This window comes from Gadus morhua, chromosome 14, assembly GCF_902167405.1.
Source record: "Gadus morhua chromosome 14, gadMor3.0, whole genome shotgun sequence".
In the NCBI taxonomy this organism is placed as follows: domain Eukaryota; kingdom Metazoa; phylum Chordata; class Actinopteri; order Gadiformes; family Gadidae; genus Gadus; species Gadus morhua.
The window spans coordinates 3697774-3717819 of record NC_044061.1 but is presented as its reverse complement, the minus strand read 5'-3'; the positions used below and the strand labels follow the sequence as shown (position 1 = coordinate 3717819).

Sequence of the window (20046 nt, the reverse complement as noted above, 5' to 3'; positions counted from 1 at the left end):
CACTCAGCTAGGAGGAGCCGGGGATCGAACTAGCAACCTTCCGTTTACCAGCCACCACACTCTACCTCCTGAGCCACATGCCGCCCATTCAACTTATTTTGTTTCACATTGCATATGCAGGGTATGAAAGGGCTTTGGCAGGGAAGGGTGACACTCCTTATCGCATTGTTTGGACTGGGCACTCACAAACCTCTCAAAAGACAAGCCTTAATGCTGCAGTGCTGGCACTGTTGTGAACGCTCTGAGAAATACACTGTGCAAAAATAAAGGGAGAGCAAGCTTATTTGAGGCCATATGCTGAACCTCATATTTGGGGTGAAAGCAAGTTAGAATAGTCCAGTATATTGGAGTGTATATTCTGACTCGGCCAGATGCAGGAAACATCTTGCACGCTGCACCTAAACCCAAACCACTGACGCATCGCAGCTCAGCCTCAGATCACAGCTTCAGCATTAATAAAAGCAGCATCGCTAAAGCAGCATCGCTAAAGCAGCGCCATGTTGAAGTTCGTAGAAAGCATACGCAGCCATCTTGGCAATGGTTGTATTCAAGTCTCGATTAGGTATGTATTTCTAAATCACGACACTTTTCAAGTTAAAAATGTATATGAATTGGATTGGGCAACGTTTGGACGTCTTGCTCAGGGACACCTCGACACTCAGACAGGCGCAGCCGGGGCATGAAAGAAGCAACCTCCCGGTTAAACGTTAACACGCTCTACCTCCTGAGCTAAGCTGACCCAGGGTACACCAGCTGCTGTGTGGGGAGCTTCATCTGGGCTGCGGCTCACAGCCGAAACACTCATTATTTTACTAATATGTTTGAATTTGAGCGTTAATGGTTCACTTACACTATAAAAATTGAATAATCTGCGGCTAGCAAAATATCTGTTGACCCAATGCGTCGATGGTCATAACCGTAACATTGAGGAAACAAGGGCAGGAAGTGTTCATCAATTTGAAAAACCCCTTCCCTATGGGTGTGCATGTGTCATCCATTTGTATTTCAACTCCACTCCCCCCAGAGACATCCCGACATCGGCTAACGGCTTCAATTTCGGAGCCATCAGATTCATTGATATTAAATAGGTTACCGTGGTAGCTGCCTTCCTCTTCTTCGTGTTGTTGATGTAAGAACACCCTATCAGTGTGGCAGGATTAATGGATCGATTCGAAAGCATCTCTGCCTAATGCTACCTACTCATTCCTGATTACACGTTGGACGTGCCTCTAAATACATTCCGAGGCGTTCTGGAGACAAAAAATGCATTTCTCACTTTTTGTTATTGCTTTCTTTGCCTTTCTGTTTGTTCTTGACCTCGTTGTTCGTCGACAGTTTGACATAAAGGTCCCACAGGGTGTTCATGAGTTTGCAGTAAACACTTATAACAATCGCTTACAAACAAAATGTAGGTGTCAATTTTAATAGCTTTCTTTCAATGGTACTTTTTGATCAATCTAACATTGTACTTGCATGTTTGTGTGTGGATAGAGAGATTTGAGCAAAAAGTAAACACCTTGATACTATTATTTTGGTAAAAAAGGTTTTGACCATCATCATCCCTCTCGTTTAGTTTACCCAGACCTGTGTAACATCAGCCTGGCTGCGATCGGAGATGCACAGAAGCACCAGGACCACATTGCATTCTGGGACGACGTCTACGGCTTCAACATGGCGTGCATGAAGAAGGCTGCGCTGCCCGAGGCTGGGGTGGAGACCGTGGACCCCGCCACGCTCATCTCTGAGCCCACAGTCATACAGGTAGCCTGTCTGTCTGTCTGTCTGTCTGTCTGTCTGTCTGTCTGTGTCTCTCTCTCTCTCGCTCTCGCTCTCTCTCTCTGACTCTGTCCCACTCTGTCTCTCTCGCTCTCTCTCTCTCTCTGACTCTCTCGCTCTCTCTCTGACTCTGACCCTCTCTCTCTCTCTCTCTCTCTCTCTCTCTCTGACTCTGTCCCTCTCTGTCTCTCTCTCTCTCTCTCTCTCTGGCTCTCTCGCTCTCTCTCTGACTCTGACCCTCTCTCTCTGTCTCTCGTTTTCGGGGAGCGTTGGGTTGCAGGCCCTGATGGAGAGAGAGAGTGTGTGGGTAGGGGTGCCAGTGATGTAGAGCTGTGTTTGACCTGTCTAGTCCTTGCCTAAGTTCTTCTTAAGGAGACTTCATTACTCTCAGCCTCCTGCTGGAGGTTTTACAGCCAGTGTGAAGATGTATTAAAGCACAAGGGGATACAACTGAACAAACACACATACAGGCCTTTATAACTGTTGTGGTGTCTCTCACTTGCACACACAAACCCGCACACACGCGCACCCACAAACTCTCGCTCTCTTACACACACCTGCATGCAGACGATAACTCACATACACTGAATGTTTCTCTCTCACACAGAAATGCCAAATACCCAAACATTAAAAAAGACAAATTAATTCTATCTCTCTCTTCTATGTCTTTCGTATGTGCATGCATGCGCACAGACACACACACACACACACACACACACACACACAAACTTAAAAAGTAATCACATGGCAGAGAGTGCTGCTCTCGGTATTGTATTTAGTCTCGTGGACCGTCCTGCATGTCTTTTCTGCCTGGCCCGTTCCCTAAGTGGAGCGTTCTCCGCCCACGTCTGGGGTGTGATGGATGGGAGGCACGCCTTCTATATAATGGAATTTGAATTCCCCACGTAATCGATAGTTTTTCTCCCCTCCAGTGAAAAATAGACAGCTCCTCGTGCCCAAATTACACGAGTCCTCATCTATCGCCCTCCCTTTGATACGATCGACTAGCGTTCCATTACCGCTGGCTGCCACGGCGTTAAATTGTGAGCCCTGCCACGAAACTGCGAATTCCCTTAAAACCCTTTGCATGTTTCCCTCCCCATGCCCTGGGACGCGGCACGCTGCCTTCTGGAGGTTCGGCCTGTGTAAGTGATCAGGAGCTCGCTGCCTTGCAGGACAATGAACCCACTTGCGATTCAATTTCCAAGTGCTGGTTTTAAGCGGGCAGATCTGGGTTGGAGTGGTGTGGTTCTCGTGGGTTCAGTGAGCAGTGCTGCGTTCAGTCAACCTGCTTTAACACATCCAAACCCCTGTGCCGTCCTTTCATCGTCTGATGTGCAATATAAAGGTTTCCACTTGGGTATTAAATACATGCTCGCAGACGTCCTTGCTATTAAACTGCTTGAACTGAGACGTGGCGATGCAATCAGACTTTATAGAGAGGTTGGAGGTGTGATTCAAATGCAAAATCATTAGTCAGGGAAACCTTTTTGCGAGGACTCTGATTTGTGTGCAATGAATTAAGTCCTTATTTCTTCTTCACCCCAACAGACTATTGATTGTAACAGAGTGTGCCTCTCTGAACTGGAATTTGCATCGGACTTCTGCATGAAGATGACACACACCACGGATTGCACGGTAAGACCAAGCAACGCACACACACATACACTACTTTATAATTATAGAACGTCTGGGTTCGTCTACTAGTACAATGCTGTAAATGCTCACCACTGGCTAGCTGGGAACTGTCACTGGGAAATGGATGCTTTAACACTGGCTCCTGAGCACAGCTGTGACAACGTAGGCTAACGAGGAGGGAGAGAAGCATGTTGCACACAGGGGGTCTGGGAATATAATGATTTATTAAATACACAGGTTGGGCTGATTATTATTCATGTATACACACGCAAAATAGTAATTGAAATAAATGTGATTAATCTTCCCTGCTGTTTCTTGTACTTACGTTATTTTTAGTCAAATGTCTTGCCTACGTATTACTTTCTGTCTATGTATGTTTATTTATATATATAGTATATTAGACCATTCGTTTAGACCTCTGATTGGTCAGCCATGTGCATCTAAAGAAACACAACAGGTTTGTGGTTTCGTGACTCAATTTCATGACTCGGACGCTTCTGGACCTTCTGAACGCGCACTACTGGCAGCAGACGAGTCCTCCACAGACGCCGACCAGCCGTCAGAAGCGGGCGTAGCATCGTGCTATGCTGCAGTACCCCCCCCCCCCCCAAACCCCCCCCCCCCCCCCTTCCCCATCCCCTACCCCTAGCCCTATACAGGTTTAATGGAGAATCAATAGCTGGTTATTATCTGTCCCGGGCTCCCTGGGCAGGGCTTGTGGGCTTTAACAGGATTTGTGAACATCCTCTCATCTTTCCCCCCCCCCCCTCCCCCCCATAATTGAAAAGATCCCCCTTTGTGTTTCTGAGCCGGGCTGCAGTCGGGTCATGTTAGGAGTGTGGCACAGTGTGACATGACACGAGCTCAGTATGATAGGCAGTGTGTTGGGGGAGAGTGTGTGTGTGTGTGTGTGGGGGGGGGGGGGGCACTCTTTGTCTCTAATGGGGGTTAACTTTGATCCTCTCTCTCTCTCCGGACGCCCCGTCCCGCTGCCTCTCCATCACTCGGCTGTGGAGGGGCGTGTGTGTTACCGTCCCGCTCCCAATCCTATCTGCTTGCTTTCGCGGCCGGCGTCCGACCACGCGGGCCCCCAGCGCCCCGGCGTGCGGATCGGGGGGGGGGGGGGGGGGGGGGGGGGGGGGGGGGTTTAGCCGCGTACACCGCCGGCCCAGGTGGCACGCCCCCCCCTCCAGATTCCCTCCGTTCACTTCCTTCCCCCTTTAATTCTTTCCGGTGCGGAGTATCGACCTTCTGCCGCTGCCCGTAGCCGATCGGCGGTCGGCCGGCGGCGCGGCGCGGCGCGGGGCTGAGCGGGGGCTGAACTGGTCCCGGACCAGCGGCAGCGGGCGGCGCCGGGGAAGAATGGGGCCGCGGCCCCCGAGGGCCGTGATGGAGCGGCTGCTTTTGTTCTGCCGCCGACAGACCATTCATCAGCGCAGCCTGCCTAACCTTGCATTAAATGAACAGCACAGCCCCCGCGTCTGCCCCGCGCGCACACAAGACAAATACCCCCCCGCACCCGTCTCCCTCCCGCTGCTCTCTCTCTCTCTCTCTCTCTCTCTCTCTCTCTCTCTCTCTCTCTCTCTCTCTCTCTCTCGCTCTCTCGCTCTCTCGCTCTCGCTCTCGCTCTCTCTCTCTCTCTCTCTCTCTCTCTCTCTCTCTCTCTCTCTCTCTCTCTCTCTCTCTCTCTCTCCTTCTCTCTCTCGCTCTCTCTCTCTCTCTCTCTCTCTCCATAATCTCTCTCTCTCTCTCTCTCTCTCTCTCTCTCCATAATCTCTCTCTCTCTCTCTCTCTCTCTCTCTCTCTCTCTCTCTCTCTCTCTCTCTCTCTCTCGCTCTCTCTCGCTCTCTCTCGCTCTCTCTCTCTCTCTCTCTCTCTCCATAATCTCTCTCTCTCTCTCTCTCTCTCTCTCTCTCTCTCTCTCTCTCTCTCTCTCTCTCTCTCCATAATCTCTCTCTCTCTCTCTCTCTCTCTCTCTCTCTCTCTCTCTCTCTCTCTCTCTCTCTGCCTCACTCATCCACACTAACCTAAGTGTGCCACGCTGTCCTGATTGTCCAAACATGGCCGTGGCCACTGCAGCTCACTGTGTTCTTGCTAAAGTTCCACTAAACCTGGATCACACCCAGCTCAGAGTAATCAAGGAGGATCTGCCCTGACAGAAGCCCGGGGGCAGCGGCCATGTTCCTCCGTGCCCGTGTCTCCCCCTCCCCCCCGGGATTCATTTAACTGTAACGCGGTGCGTCTGAAAAAGTTGAACAGGCGGGGACAAATTGCTGGTTCACACCGTTGAGCCTTGAAATGATGTATGCTAATGGTATAGCCGCGGAGAACAGCACTTCCTGTCCATAATTAATTTGAACACGGCTGCTGAGGCGGCTACTGTAGCACCTGAGAGGCGCCGCGGCGGGCGGGTGATCCATCTCGCAGCCTCCTTCCATCACATCCCTGTGTGTGTGTGTGTGTGTGTGTGTGTGTGTGTGTGTGTGTGTGTGTGTGTGTGTGTGTGTGTGTGTGTGTGTGTGTGTGTGTGTGTGTGTGTGTGTGTGTGTGTGTGTCTGAGGGACGACCTTCCTCATTGTCAGGCAGGCTCTCGTCAGAACTTGCTCGCGTCCAGTGTGGTGTTGGTGTTTTCCTCCTCGTCTCCCCCTTACTCCCTTACTCTCTCCCCTCTCTCCTGCCCCCCATCCCTCCCTCTTCCTCCAGACGCCTCGCACGCTCGTCCCTGTCTTCAGTTTAACCCCCCCCCAAGCCACTGGAAAGCTGGTTTGGTTAAACTAGGGGCTCATCTCGGCACAGGACAGCGTGTGTGTGTGTGTGTGTGTGTGTGTGTGTGTGTGTGTGTGTGTGTGTGTGTGTGTGTGTGTGTGTGTGTGTGTGTGTGTGTGTGTGTGCCGAGTGAGCACGTGCGTGTGTTTGGGCACGTGCGAGCGCCTGTGTGTGTGTTTGTCTAGGAGCCGATGCAGTAAGCGGTGGTCCCGCACACACACACACACACACACACACACACACACACACACACACACACACACACACACACACACACACACACACACGAACACACACACACACACACACACACACACACACACACACACACTGTCCACGTCTGGCCCCGGCCTGGGGCAGAGCAGGGCGCCATGGGCCCGCCATCGCCGGGGGCAACAACAACAACAACAACAACAGCAGCAGCTACAGCAGCAGCAGCAGTGGTGGGGGTGGAGGTAGTGGCGGGGGTGGAGGTGGGGTAGGGGGTGGTGTCGGTTGCAGCTGTGGTGTTGGTTGTGCGACTGGGAGCCAATTCCCACCAAACCCCTGCCTGCGAGGTGGTCATGCTCAAAGCCTCCACGCCTGGATAAACCCCATCAAAAGTGCATTAGGACCCCCTCTCCTCCCCCTCTCCTCCCCCCGTCCTTCCACCCCTCTCACTGTCCCTCCCCCCCCCCCCCCCCCTATCGCCATATAATAGTATCTGGTCGAGCCACGCGGTGCGGTGACACGCGGGCCGGCCAGGAGGGGAGCGATGATGAATTGCTCCCTGTTGGTGTTATCCATGATGATAATTATTAATCCCTCCCGCCCCTCCCTCACCCCGTCCCCCGGGGGAGGGAGAGAGGGGGAGAGAGGGAGAGAGAGGGGGGGGAAAGAGAGGGAGAGAGATAGAGAGAGGGTGGGAGGGAGAGAGAGAGAGGGTGGGAGGGAGAGAGAGAGAGAGAGAGAGAGAGAGAGAGAGAGGGAGGGAGGGAGGGAGGGAGGGAGGGAGGGAGGGAGGGAGGGAGAGAGAGAGAGAGAGAGAGAGAGAGAGAGAGAGAGAGAGAGAGAGAGAGAGAGAGAGAGAGAGAGAGAGAGAGAGAGAGAGAGAGAGAGAGAGAGAGAGGAGAGAGAGAGAGAGAGAGAGAGAGAGAGAGAGAGAGAGAGAGAGAGAGAGAGAGGGAGGGAGGGAGGGAGGGAGGGAGGGAGGGAGGGAGGGAGGGAGGGAGGGAGAGAGCGGGAGAGAGGGGGGGAGGGGCAGGGAGAGAGAGAGAAAGAGAGAGAAGGGGAGTGAGAGAGAGAGGGTGGGGGAGAGAGGGAGGGAGGGAGGGGGAGGGAGAGAGAGAGGGGGGGGGAGAGAGAGGGGGGGAGGGAGGGAGAGGGAGGGAGGGGGGGAGGGAGGGAGAGGGAGGGAGGGGGGGAGGGAGGGAGAGGTGCTGGAGACTCCTCCGTGGACCCCTTCAGCGCCCACCTCCATCAGTTAGCGCAGACAGAGCCCTCGCCCAGGGCTGGCTGCTAATGAGAATAAAACGCGCTCATTTGACCCATTTATTTATTATGATAGGGTGTGCAGGCGCGCATGTTCCCGTGTTGGGAGTTTACCCCCGCCCCGGCTCCACCACCAAACACACAGACACACGCAAACACACACAGACACACACACACACTTTTACCCTCAGCCTCCTCTCCCCACTGTCCGTGCCTCGTCCTGGCCTCGACCTGGCCTCCTTCAGGTCCTCTGCCCCCCCCTCCTGGTACAGCTCCTACCCGGTGGGAGTGCGTGATGCGCTCTTAATTTGAAGCTCACTGGTTACACTCTGTGACCTTTCCTCAAGACCGTGAGGTTGATCATCGTATTCTTGACTCGACTATATTCATACTCAAACTATGTTTGCATTTTATTTATGTTACGATTTGACACGTTTTTATTGTTTTAACTCCCTGAATCGGCTACGGCCCCTCACCTGGATACACAGTTACTAAGACACATGCACCACCCACGTATAAGTATAGTGTGAATACATTTAATATACAGATCATAGTTTCATATTTTTCATTTCATTGCAATTACACCCTTTAGAATTTGAAGGTTGTACCAAACTTCAGTATCATCTTCGTCTGTTTGTTTGTTTGTTTGTTTGTGTGCCGGAGAGTTTGTCCGGTGGGAAAGTTGCCTAACACAGAGGTGACAATCAATCTTGCTTATGAGGCCTTGTCATCGTCGTGGCAACACAAGGATGATCCCCAGTTTCCGGCTTGCAGGAGTGTGAGGGGGGGGGGGGTCAGATCTGCGCTGCCTAGCAAGTAATTACGGCTAATTTCCTAATTACCTCTGCACAGAGCGTCCTTTAGCGTTCATTAGAAGCCATAATTGCATTGGGATGACATGGTCCTTTCTCCACTTTGGGTGCGTTTGCTGGCAGTTTAGCTCTGAGCTAGCCCCCCCTCAACCACCCCCCCCCCCCCCCCCCCCCCATCCCCCCCGCATGTCTGAGTCAATGAACGCTGATTTGAGCGTCGGTTTGTTAGGAGTCTGTTAAACACCAGATCAATGATGGACCCGTCATTTTCAAACTGTGTGTGTGTGTGTGTGTGTGTGTGTGTGTGTGTGTGTGTGTGTGTGTGTGTGTGTGTGTGTGTGTGTGTGTGTGTGTATCCTCTGTATTTCTCTCTGAATGGTGGTTTTTAGGCACATTGTACATTTTGTAGTGTTTAATGACTCCTGGCTCGCATATATTATATATTTGCTTAAATAAATTAGTTGATATGAAATGAGTATGATTAAATCACAGACTAAGTGGCCTATTTCTAATGGGTAGAATCTCCCCACTGCCGATGTATATGAAATGTACAAGTTCTTCTGGAATAGTTTCATGACACCCACGTTTTAAAGATACAGCTTTATGTGACCAAATGAGGAGCTGATACAAATTCATAATTAATAGGACCAGGTCCACAAGCGCAAGCCATGCCTAGATAGGCCTCTATTCTAAAGATAAAATGATAAAATGTTCTACTGTAACACAAATATCAGAACAGGACTTGAACAATGGTTGATTAGTCGATCCATTAAGAATGGAAAACTCTGGAAGATTATGTTTCATTATTTTATTGCAAATGTAGAACGAAAGATTTACAATAATGAAGTCTGAATTGAACCCAAGACAACGCAAAATACAAAAAAAAAACTTTCCCAGCTCTTTCATCCCCAGAGCTCTCTGCATATTACAGACACAGCCTTGTCTTTCACGTCCCCCTTTTCTCCTCTCTCTCGCTCTCTGTTCTCTCTTCATCACCTCTATTCATCTCTCTCCCTTCTCTCTGTCCACTAACTCTCTCTTCTTTCACTAATTCCATCTTCCTCTCTCCCTTCACTCTCGGACCACTCACTCACTCTTCTTTCCCCTATTCTCTCCGTCTCTCTCCCCTCCCATTTCGCTTGTGTTCACCTTTCCTCTCCCTCTCGCTCTCCCTCCCTCCCATTTTCTCTTCTCTCTCTATCGCTCATTCTCTTCCACTCTCCTCTCTCTTTGTCGAATAACTCCCTCTCCCACATTCCCTCCCTCCCTCCCCCTCCCCTCTCTCCCTCCCCTCCCTCCCCCCCCCCCCCTCCCTCCCTCCCTGCATTGATTCTGCTCTTCTTTGTCTGGCAGAGCCGGCCTCCATGTTGTCAGCGGCGTCAGGATTAAAAGCTATTAGTTCTGCATCATTGCCACTACAAGTGCGCTCCTGAGATTGATAGAGTGTGCCTCCCTCTCCTACGGTCGGGGTGAGAGAGGAGTGAAAGCAAAACAGGCCTTGGGGCTGCCTTCTTTTAGCTCACAAATCTGACAACGGCCGACCGCCGGCCAGCTCTCCGGCCCAGCCCCTGGCAGTTGGTTCAGGTGTGTGGACCCGGTTGTGTTCATGCGTGTCCCTGCTGGAGAAGTTCCAAGTCGGTCGAAAAATCAACGCATTGATGATGTGATTTTTATTTATTTTTTTGCTGGATCGTCTGAATCATGGCAAAGAGAACATATTGTGGTGTAAATGGAAATGGACTGCATTTATATAGCGCTTTTTCTAACCATTGGCCACCCAAAGCGCTTTACAATACTGCCCCACATTCACCCGTTCATGCACACATTCACACTCCGACGGCGGAGTCAACCATGCAAGGCGACAGCCAGCTCGTCGGGAGCAGTTAGGGTGAGGTGTCTTGCTCAGGGACACCTCGACACTCAGCTAGGGGGAGCCGGGGATCGAACCAACAACCTTTAGGTTACCAGCCAACCCGCTCTACCTCCTTGGCTACTGCCGCGGTTTGTTTGATTTATGCATATCATTTATGTTAAAATACATCTAAAGCTTTTTTTTATTCTTGAGTAGAAACACTTGCAGCTCAGGTTTTGGGGGGGGGGGGGGGGGGGGGGGGGGCTTGTGGGGGCTGGTCTGATTGAAGACCTCCCCCACAACATGGCCGCGTCCACTGCCTTTCTGTTCCACTGTTACATCTCCCTGTTAACCTGCACTGGTGTAAAAGCTTAGGATCACCTCTTTACGCCGTCACCCTTTACATTGTGACGAGCCCGGTGCTTCTGACACAGTTCAGCAGATCATTGGAATAGACAGGTTTACCTCCCATCCTGCTAATCCTCAACTCACAAGGCAGGTATTGACACGTCAGTGGGTTAGTGCAGTAATACGGGAATAAGACTGAAACAGCAGAGATTAAGCAACGTTACATCAGGTTAGTAAACAAACAGGAAACTATCGCTAAACACTCGCGAAACACTTCCTCCGCAATGGACATCATTTTACCTGCATATCCTCTTCGGCGCTGACTCAAAAAACCAGGGTTTGATTGTGTTTCCCAGCAGCGGAGAAATGCAAATCAAAGGCTGCTGCTGAAACTCACAAAGGCTCACCGATGTGTGTTTCCTCCTTCTGATGGCACTCTCCCTTACTGCGTAATGTATAGTCCCGTCGCCAAAAAGTGCCCCCTTAGCTAATTTACTCTACCCCGGCAGTTCCGCCTGTCAGCAGAAACGGCCCTCTGTGTTGACAGTGGCGTCGCTATAATTAGTTTTTTTTCTTCATGTGTCTGATGACTGGTGGTGAGACGCAGGGACAGGGCTCGCACCTGGGACCAGGTGTCGACTCAGTCCCTTTGTAGAGCCAGGCTGTCGGAGGAAACAGAGAGTATGGGTGTGCGTTTTGTGCAAGAATGGGTTCGGTTACACTTTCATAGCTTTGTTGCTGTAGGAGTGGGGGTTGCGCACAGACGTGCAGTTAAATAGGCAATCAAGTGACCGATATGCATCTACATGCGCACGCAGGCACACACACACACACACACACACACACACACACACACACACACACACACACACACACACACACACACACACACACACACAGGAAACATAACATGATCGTATGTAAGGAAGTGTGTACACACACACTAGATCGTATGCAAGGAAGGCAAAAGGTCAAACAGTTATTTCGGATATATTCCGTGTTGACCCTAATTTATATATATATATTCATATCTTAATCCATGTCTGCTCTGTTTTTTAATGTTATTCATCGAGAAAGTGATCATCCTCCTAAACACTTAACCCTCAGATAATGACTTTGACCCCGTTTCCCCCCCCCCCCACACACACACACTCTGCATGTTACGGCGCGGTACAGTCAAACAAATCTGCTGTGTTTATTGATGTCACATCCTAACTCCCACCTCATATTTCATTCACAGGCGATCGTGGGCTACTTTGACATTTTCTTCGACAAAGGCTGTGGAAACAAGGTGAGAGAGAACCCAGCCGAGCCATTTAACAGAAACTCAATTATGTTCCCATGCCCACGTGGACCCCCCCCCCACCCCCCCCCCCACCCCCACCCCCGGAGGCGTTAGACTCCAGCCGGCCGTCGGAGCCTGACGCCCGGGCTGCTGATGTCAGCACTTACCTTCCCGGGAGCCGGCCAGTCGGAACGAGACCGCGCCGGACGGGGAGAGACGCACGTTACAGCCGCGGGCTTTATTGGGAACGTTTTTTTTTCACAAAAAAAAACTCACAGCAGGATGCGACGCAACGCAGCCCCCTTCTGTTAATGTTGATAATAAATAAGGCTGGGGACGAACGGTGGAGCGCTCCCTCCACTGGCTAATGACACGTCGACTTAGGAGTGATACGACATTAGGAGAGAGAGCCTCCCGGTGTTTAGATGGTCCTGTACTTCTGCACATTTGGAAAGCACTGGGACCAGACTGCAAGCTAGTGAGGACTAGTCTCATGCTCTGACCAGGTTTTTACAAATATGGACAGAGCATCGCTGCGACCACAACCGATATTCTACATAGATTCAAAACCAGTTATTCTCGTTTCATTTAACAATGCATTAGAGAATTATAGTTAGCGGAAATCCAATCGCAATCATCACTACCCGACTATGTTTAGGTCATACTCTGTGATACACCAGAGTAGTTGTCCCCTAACGTTGTTATCTCATGATCGTGAACGTAGATGTTATGAAGAATACTCAAAACAATAACAGTCCCAGATAAATCCTTCACGCAACGCTCAGCTTCCCAGAAACCCCTCAGAGATGCTTTAGCAGCCTAGTGTGGGCGGCCATGTTGTAAAGGTGTTGTGTTTCTGTTCAGGTGTCCTTCTCCACTGGTCCAAAGGACACAAAGACCCACTGGAAGCAGACGCTCTTCCTGCTAGAGAGCCCACTTCCTGTCCAGGCCGGTCAGTATCCCCACCACACAGACCTCTTGAACTGAACCCCACCACTGACCTCTTTAACTGAACCCCACCACACCACAGACCTCTTGAACTGAACCCCACCACAACACAGACCTCTTGAACTGAACCCCACCAAAGACCACACAGACCTCTTGAACTGAACCCCACCAAAGACCACACAGACCTCTTGAACTGAACCCCACCAAAGACCACACAGACCTCTTGAACTGAACCCCACCACACCACCGACCACACAGACCCCTTGAACTGAACCCCACCACAGACCACACATACCTCTTGAACTGAACCACATCAAACCACAGACCACACCGACCTCTTGAAATGAACCCCACCACCACACAGACTACTTTAACTGAACCCCACCGAACCACAGACCTCTTGAACTGAACCCCATCACCACACAGACCTCTTGAACTGAACCCCACCACACCACAGAACTCTTGAACTGAACCCCACCGAACCACAGTCTCTTGAACTGAACCCCACCACAGACCACACAGACCTCTTGAACTGAACCCCACCACAGACCACACCGACCGCTTCAGCTGAACTAACAGTTCCCGTGAGTGAACCAAAAATGGCCGATGGCGGTTCATCCAGTGATTGGTTGCGTACGAGGGGTCATTACTGACAATATCACAGTTCTCATGCTTAAAGACCCGCTTGCGGACGTCGCTCGTTTGGCATGGAGCCGATGTTATGTTAACCATATGTTAATGTTTTATCATACAATTTGAATATAAAAAAACAAAATGAGTGAATTGTCATATACATGCCTAATGTGTTCCCTTGTTCATGTGGCTTCTGGCAATATTGGGGATAAAAAAAAACATTTTTCGACAGACAATCGTATGTGCTGCTATACTTTAATAAGCCTTAAAAAACAGGCCTTATCAATATGCCAAATTTAATTAAATATGTAATGTCGTTTAAAGCACTTTGAAAGCAGGAAAGAACCTATTAGCATTCTGAAAGAGCCAATGAGCAACCTCCCCAAGCGTGTTTTCCTTCTGGAAGTGCTCAATGAGTCCCCTTCTCATGTATGATTGGCAGTTCGGTGATATTGGCACCATTATAATGGCTGAACCTCTGAAACCTGGAAGGGCCACCAGCAGAGTGCGCCAACTGTGTGTCCAAAGCCTCATTACGGCAAAATGTCCCTAAGTCCATAAAGCCCTGCCTGGACAGCCCAACTACATCCGCCGCCGACGACTGTGCAAGGCTACAGGTCTCCACCGTCACCTGCAGGGGCTGAACCTGCACCGCCTGCTCTCTGCAGCACTCTGAAACCTCTGTGTCAAGCCCACCGACGGACCCCGCTGTTCCCCCACACACACCTGTCCATCTTCCCGGGGGATTTGATCGTTCCCCGTGTTCCCCCGTCACCCGTCCGTCCGTTCCATCCGTCTTTCGGTCGCCCCCCCCCCCCGTCCGCGTCGGAAACGGCGAGCGATGCATCCTCGCTGGGCGCGGTGCGGCGAGACAATCTGTCGGCGGCCGGGCGACGCCGTCAGCGGCTGACAGCCGTTATCTGTCAGGCGCCGGGAGACGGACGAGGATCACAACCAATCGCAGGCGGCCATCGGAGAGACAAGCATGTAAAACTTAATCTGATAACCCGGGCGCCGACGGTGGCGCCCGTACGGAACATGTCCGACTACAGCCGGGCTTCGATGCTTGAAGAACACAGCAACGCATGTCTACGGGATCAGTGTCATTCTACAGTATGATACTGTAGAATGTATCATTCCCATCCCAACGTACGTTTACGTATCAGTGTCGTTCTACAGTATAGTAGAAAGTACGGATACAGTGTCATTCTACAGTATGATACCGTAGAACGTGTCATTCCCATCCAAACGTCCGTTTACGTATCAGTGTCGTTCTACAGTATAGTAGAAAGTACGGATTCAGTGTCATTCTACAGTATGATACTGTACAACGTATCATTCCCATCCCAACGTACGTTTACGTATCAGTGTCGTTCTACAGTACTGTAGAAAGTACGGATTCAGTGTCATTCTAGCGTATGATACTGTAGAATTCATCAATTCCCCCTCCCAACGCACGTTTACAAATCAGTGTCATTCTACAGTACTGTAGAAAGTAAGGATTCAGTGTCATTCTACAGTATGATACCGTAGAACGTATCATTCCCATCCCAACGTACGTTTACGTATCAGTCGTTCTAGTACTGTAAAAAAGTAAGTATTCAGTGCCATTCTACAGTATCAAAATATCACCAAGGAACACAGCGCATCATAACTCTCAAACCCACGTTAGTCTCGTACGGTAGATGTGTGGGGACAGGTATTTGCGGTACACTAAGCACCAAGGTACTCTATAAGTTATCTGTACAATGACATCTCCCCATGTACATCAACGGTCGCTGCGTGATGTTGCTGAAGAGGTGCGTTGCAGGGAAAGAGGACAGCTTTGTGTCCACGCTATCGTAATGGCTTTCAGGAATCTGTCGTCCGATGTGGGAATGGATGGGATGGGGAGGGAAGGGGGCGGTGGTGGGGGGAGGGATGGAATCTGGACGTCCACTCGTTGGCGAGAGATCAGATACAGCCAAGTGTAATAAATGATCCCCACGGTGAGAGAGGGAGGGGGAGAGAGAGAGAGAGAGAGAGAGAGAGACTATGTTAGTCGGAGGGGGGCGGTGAGGGAGGAGGGGGGCGTCGGACGCTACACCCCCTCGCGGCGAGATAAGATACGTCAAGGGCCGGCCACGGCGTTTACACCGGGACGCTCCGATAAGGAACTCGGGCGCGGCTCTGAAGTGCTACACTGGGCGCCGCGGCTCGCTAACACTGAGCACAGCAGCGTGGAAACTACCGCTGGGTTGGAAACGGAGACAGATTCCGCTCAGCGATCGGGCACAGAAGGCCTGGCAGCTGCTGGCTGTCGCACGGCACTAGTTTACCAGAGACCACTGCGTGTGTTTGTGTGATTATACGTGTGAGTCGCAGAGTGTAGTGTAGTGTAGTGCGGGAGGAGTGGTGTCTTTGTGAGAATCAAAGAGGTGCCAGCAAGTCTTTTCTGTTTCAGGTGCGTGTGTGCAGTCGTGTGCTCTTGTGCGTTAGTGTGAGTGTGTGCAACCGTGCGCCTTTGATGCCGCCGTTCTTGTGTTAGATTTCTGTGTGCTTGAATGTGTTTCTTTATAGGCACATGAGCAGATTGATGCGTGCCCCTCCTTAAGCGCAACACGCATGGTCACACACGTGCCTTTTTTCGGCGCTAACAAATGGATTGCGTTTGAGCCGAGTGGTTTCTGGGTTTCGGATCTTTGTTTCCTTCTCCTCGGTAACACTTACATTTAGCCAATAGCACGGAAAAGAACCTATGGTCACAGTCACCGCTTACTAGTACTGGATCTGCTCACAGCCACACACCCCTCCCCTACCCCAACCATTAAGGGAAGTCTGCAGTTCTCTCAATGGTGCAGATTCCTGCACCAAAAATAAATGCATGTTCACTGCATAGGATTTCATCTTAGAACTGAGTGCAACATCCGTGTATTTGAATAGGCGGTGCACTCCCTGATTACAACATGCTAACCATGACATACATGCACACAGTAATAGAGGTTATGCTCCTCAATTGCTGCAGTCCTTTCAGGTCCAACGAAACACAATCCAATCAAGACCGGTGACCGGAGGGGGTCACCGATGCTTATGATCCTCATAAGCATTCTCAATCTCTTTAACACACACACACACGCACGCCTTGCCGTGTGTGTGTGTGTGTGTGTGTGTGTGTGTGTGTCGCCTTCCCCCCTGCAACACACACACTTGCCTACGTTCACCAGCAACATTTCCCTGAGCATCGACGCGGGAGGGAGATGAAAAGTTTCCCTCGTTCACCTTCAAGGAGGCTATTGTCATGTCTATCCTCGTCTAGTCTCCTCCTTGTGTTTGCAGTGGCCTTTCTCTGCTCCTCTAAACCGGACTAAAGGGACTAAAGCTTCCGCTTCCGCTGCGGCCTTCGGCATTTGTTTCAGTACAGTGCTCTGTCTCCATTGATTTATCACAGGCCGCGGCAGAAGCCCGTCTGATGCGTTGTGTGTGCGAGTGCAGTAATTAACTTTGCAGCCTGAGATTCTCTCTGAGATGCGAGCGGAAGAAAAGAGGGAGGACCCAGCGGGCTGGAACCAAACGTGTTTGCAAATACTCCTGCTTGGCAGCTTAATAAATTAAACGCGGTGTCATTTGTCACGCTCGGCTGTTGTTCGGGAAGCCGGCCCCGCAGAGAGAGGAGGGCTCGGTGCCGGCTGCGTGGAACGTCCGCCCCTCTTCTTTCCTCGTCCTTTTCAATCAACGTGTATTTAGGTGAAGAGGGCAACCCGGTCGGTGTGTCGTCCACCACTGGGCGCTGACATAAAGGGGCACGCATCTTTCACAGCCGATCTATTGGTCGGCTCAACGTTTCGCCCGTTTCTTTTTTCGCCCTTCCACTTCCCTAGTCCTGCACACAGACAGGTATCGTTAAGGTTTCAACAGTACTACTTCTTTTAACGATACTGCTTATCAATCCGGTGCTTTAAAAGTACTACTTCTCTTAACGATACTGCTTATCAATCCGGTGCTTTAACAATATGACTGCTCTTATCGATACTGCTTATCCATACGGTACTTTAACAGTCCTACTTCTCTTATCGATACTGCATATAGATCCGGTACTTTAATGGTAATACTACTCTTATCGATCCCGTATTTTAACAGTACTACTTCGGTACTAAACTATCTAACTAACTATAACTAACTACACCTTCAACAGATGTCAATGTGAGTACATTGTGCTGATTAATGTCAGGTTAAGAGCAAAAAGTAAGCTCAACCGTAGGTTCAGAATTCGTTTCAGAATTCGAGCACCGAAAAAACTGCTCGGAAAAACCTTCGGGGCCCCGCCTCCTCCTTCCCCACCCTGCCCCCCTCCCACTCTGGAGCGCTGTTCACGATGATGGGTGCTGCCGGCTGGCTGCGCAGGCTGGGAGTTCAGCCTGTGTCTGCAGGCAGGTGCCCAAGACGTACAGCCCTATAAAACAGGCCTCCCACTCCTCCCCCCAGCCTCCCCATCACACCCTCCCCCGCCTTCCCAGGGCTGCAGAGGGCGGGGGTATAGCAGGAGTCAGAGTGTCTCGGAGGTGGGGTATGGGCCATGTGACGGGGGGTTGACATAAAGGAAGTTGAAAGGGGAACACATCTTTCTGGGATTGCTTCCTACGGCTGCTAGAGCAGTAGATTGGTACTGTTGGGGGGGGGGATAGAACTGGACAACCTGAGTCTAAGGTTGTATTCCAGGATCGTCACGTAGTATGCGTGATTAAACAGTCAAACTACATCTGCCACATGGGTTAGCATTTTGTCCTTTCTAGTGACATTGCCTTTTCATTATTCAGGTCAGGGATTTAGGTTTTTAGTCTCACTATTGCGCAGTGGGAAAATAGCCTTACGGCTTAAGGTAAAAAAAAATAACGGTTTCAATTACTGTGAAATGGGAAGGGTTTGTAACGACTGTAATTTCATGGGGAAGCAAGCGAGCTGCAGCAGAGATGGGGGGTTGGGGCTTGCTTGGGACCCAGCTCGGTAAATGATACCGCCACGCGCTGGTACCACATCCCAGCAACAGACCGCCTCTACACCCGCCTTCATCTCCACGCTCGGCTGGCACTACATGCTGGAATACCCCGTTTATTCAGAGGTCTTCCTCTACGGGGACTGAATCCAGAAGAAGTCTTGTCAGTGTTTCGAGTGTCAACCCTCTCCACTGGAAAGTTGGCAATTAGTTTGGTTTTGTCATTGTATTCGTTGATCCAAGAATTTTTTTTTTTTTTTCTTTATAAGCAAAGGTCTATGATGAATGAAGTCACTAGGGCTTTGAAACCTTTTGCAGCTCTAGTTCTCTCCTAAATTAGAGGCCACAGCAGCCTCACTTTAATTTCTCCATAGTGCCTACCTTTCGCTGTAACTTGTGCAAAATGCTAGTTGTTCCGATACCGATACCAGTATCGGAAATTCCTCCGATATCGGCTATCGACGGGTATCGACATGAGGTATTGCTGTCTACAAAAAATTGTCTATAGTAAGTGATCCGACGATACATTTATGTCACCTTAAGAGAACCCTTCAATAAGAACAATGCTGTTAGTAGTAACAATGCTAGATGCTGTATCGGTATCTACTTGATATCGGCCGATGCTCAAGTTCAGAAATCGGTATCGGGAAGGAAAAAAGGTTATCGGAACATCTCTACAAAATGGTCGCCCTTTTCCCCCAGCTTGCCTCTCTTTCTACGCCCAGATATGACGTGGTCTGTCTCAGCCCGTCTGTCCCTCACACAGAGTGCTGCGTCTTAAGTGAGTGGTGGAGTGCAGAATAAGTTTGGACAAACTCCTCGGTTCCCCCTGGGCCATGCGTCACCTGGCTGTCATCACACTCCCGCTGTTTCAATGTCTCTTTTTATAAGCTCTCTCGTTCCTGTCATGATACTGCTGCACCAGAGCAGAGCGGATACTCTATTTGTGACCGATGCAGTGAAACACAGAAGGATTCATAAGTTAAAAACTTGTATGGCTCCGTCCATTGTGTGTTTCTGACAGAAAGCAATTCTCCTCATAATTTAATCAGAAATCATGTATTGTACTGCGATTGAAGCAGACAATTTTCTACAATTCTATCAGCAGGTTAGTAAGCCTCATAGTGTAGCTATTTAAACAAAGGCACTTTTGCCCTGATCACTAATTTGTAAGGGGCCAATGGAAATGGGTTATTAATAATAATCAGTACAAGCTTGGTTTCTGTTGTACAATTGAGAGCATAACATCCACCTTTAGCCCTAATAGAACAACCAAATCTATAATGTGTTGTGTTGCAAATATGTCACAGAGATGTTGAGGTATTTGCTGATCTATGACAAATCGCTGATCATGACAGACGCTCGCCCCACACACACCCCACACATGTGCAGCACACACGGGGGGCGTCCAACACAATTCATCGGTTCTGCTGTTGGCTCGTCTGTAATGAAGTGACGGGCCCAGAGCGCGGCGCCAGCAGCCCGGTGCACCCGCCGCCGCGTCGGCATGGCAACGGCGGAGACGTGACACAAGACGCCTCGCTGGAGA

General features: G+C 50.4%; 1 protein-coding gene across 1 annotated transcript in view; it reads left to right on the top strand.

The window, feature by feature from the left end:
* Positions 1–20046, top strand: part of prmt3 (protein arginine methyltransferase 3) — a 44437-nt gene that overhangs the window by 22605 nt on the left and 1786 nt on the right. Inside the window, exons 12-15 of the mRNA XM_030377158.1 lie at positions 1574–1761; positions 3328–3414; positions 11903–11953; positions 12812–12899. Coding sequence (XP_030233018.1) covers positions 1574–1761; positions 3328–3414; positions 11903–11953; positions 12812–12899 — 414 coding nt within the window. The remainder of the gene's footprint in view (positions 1–1573; positions 1762–3327; positions 3415–11902; positions 11954–12811; positions 12900–20046) is intronic.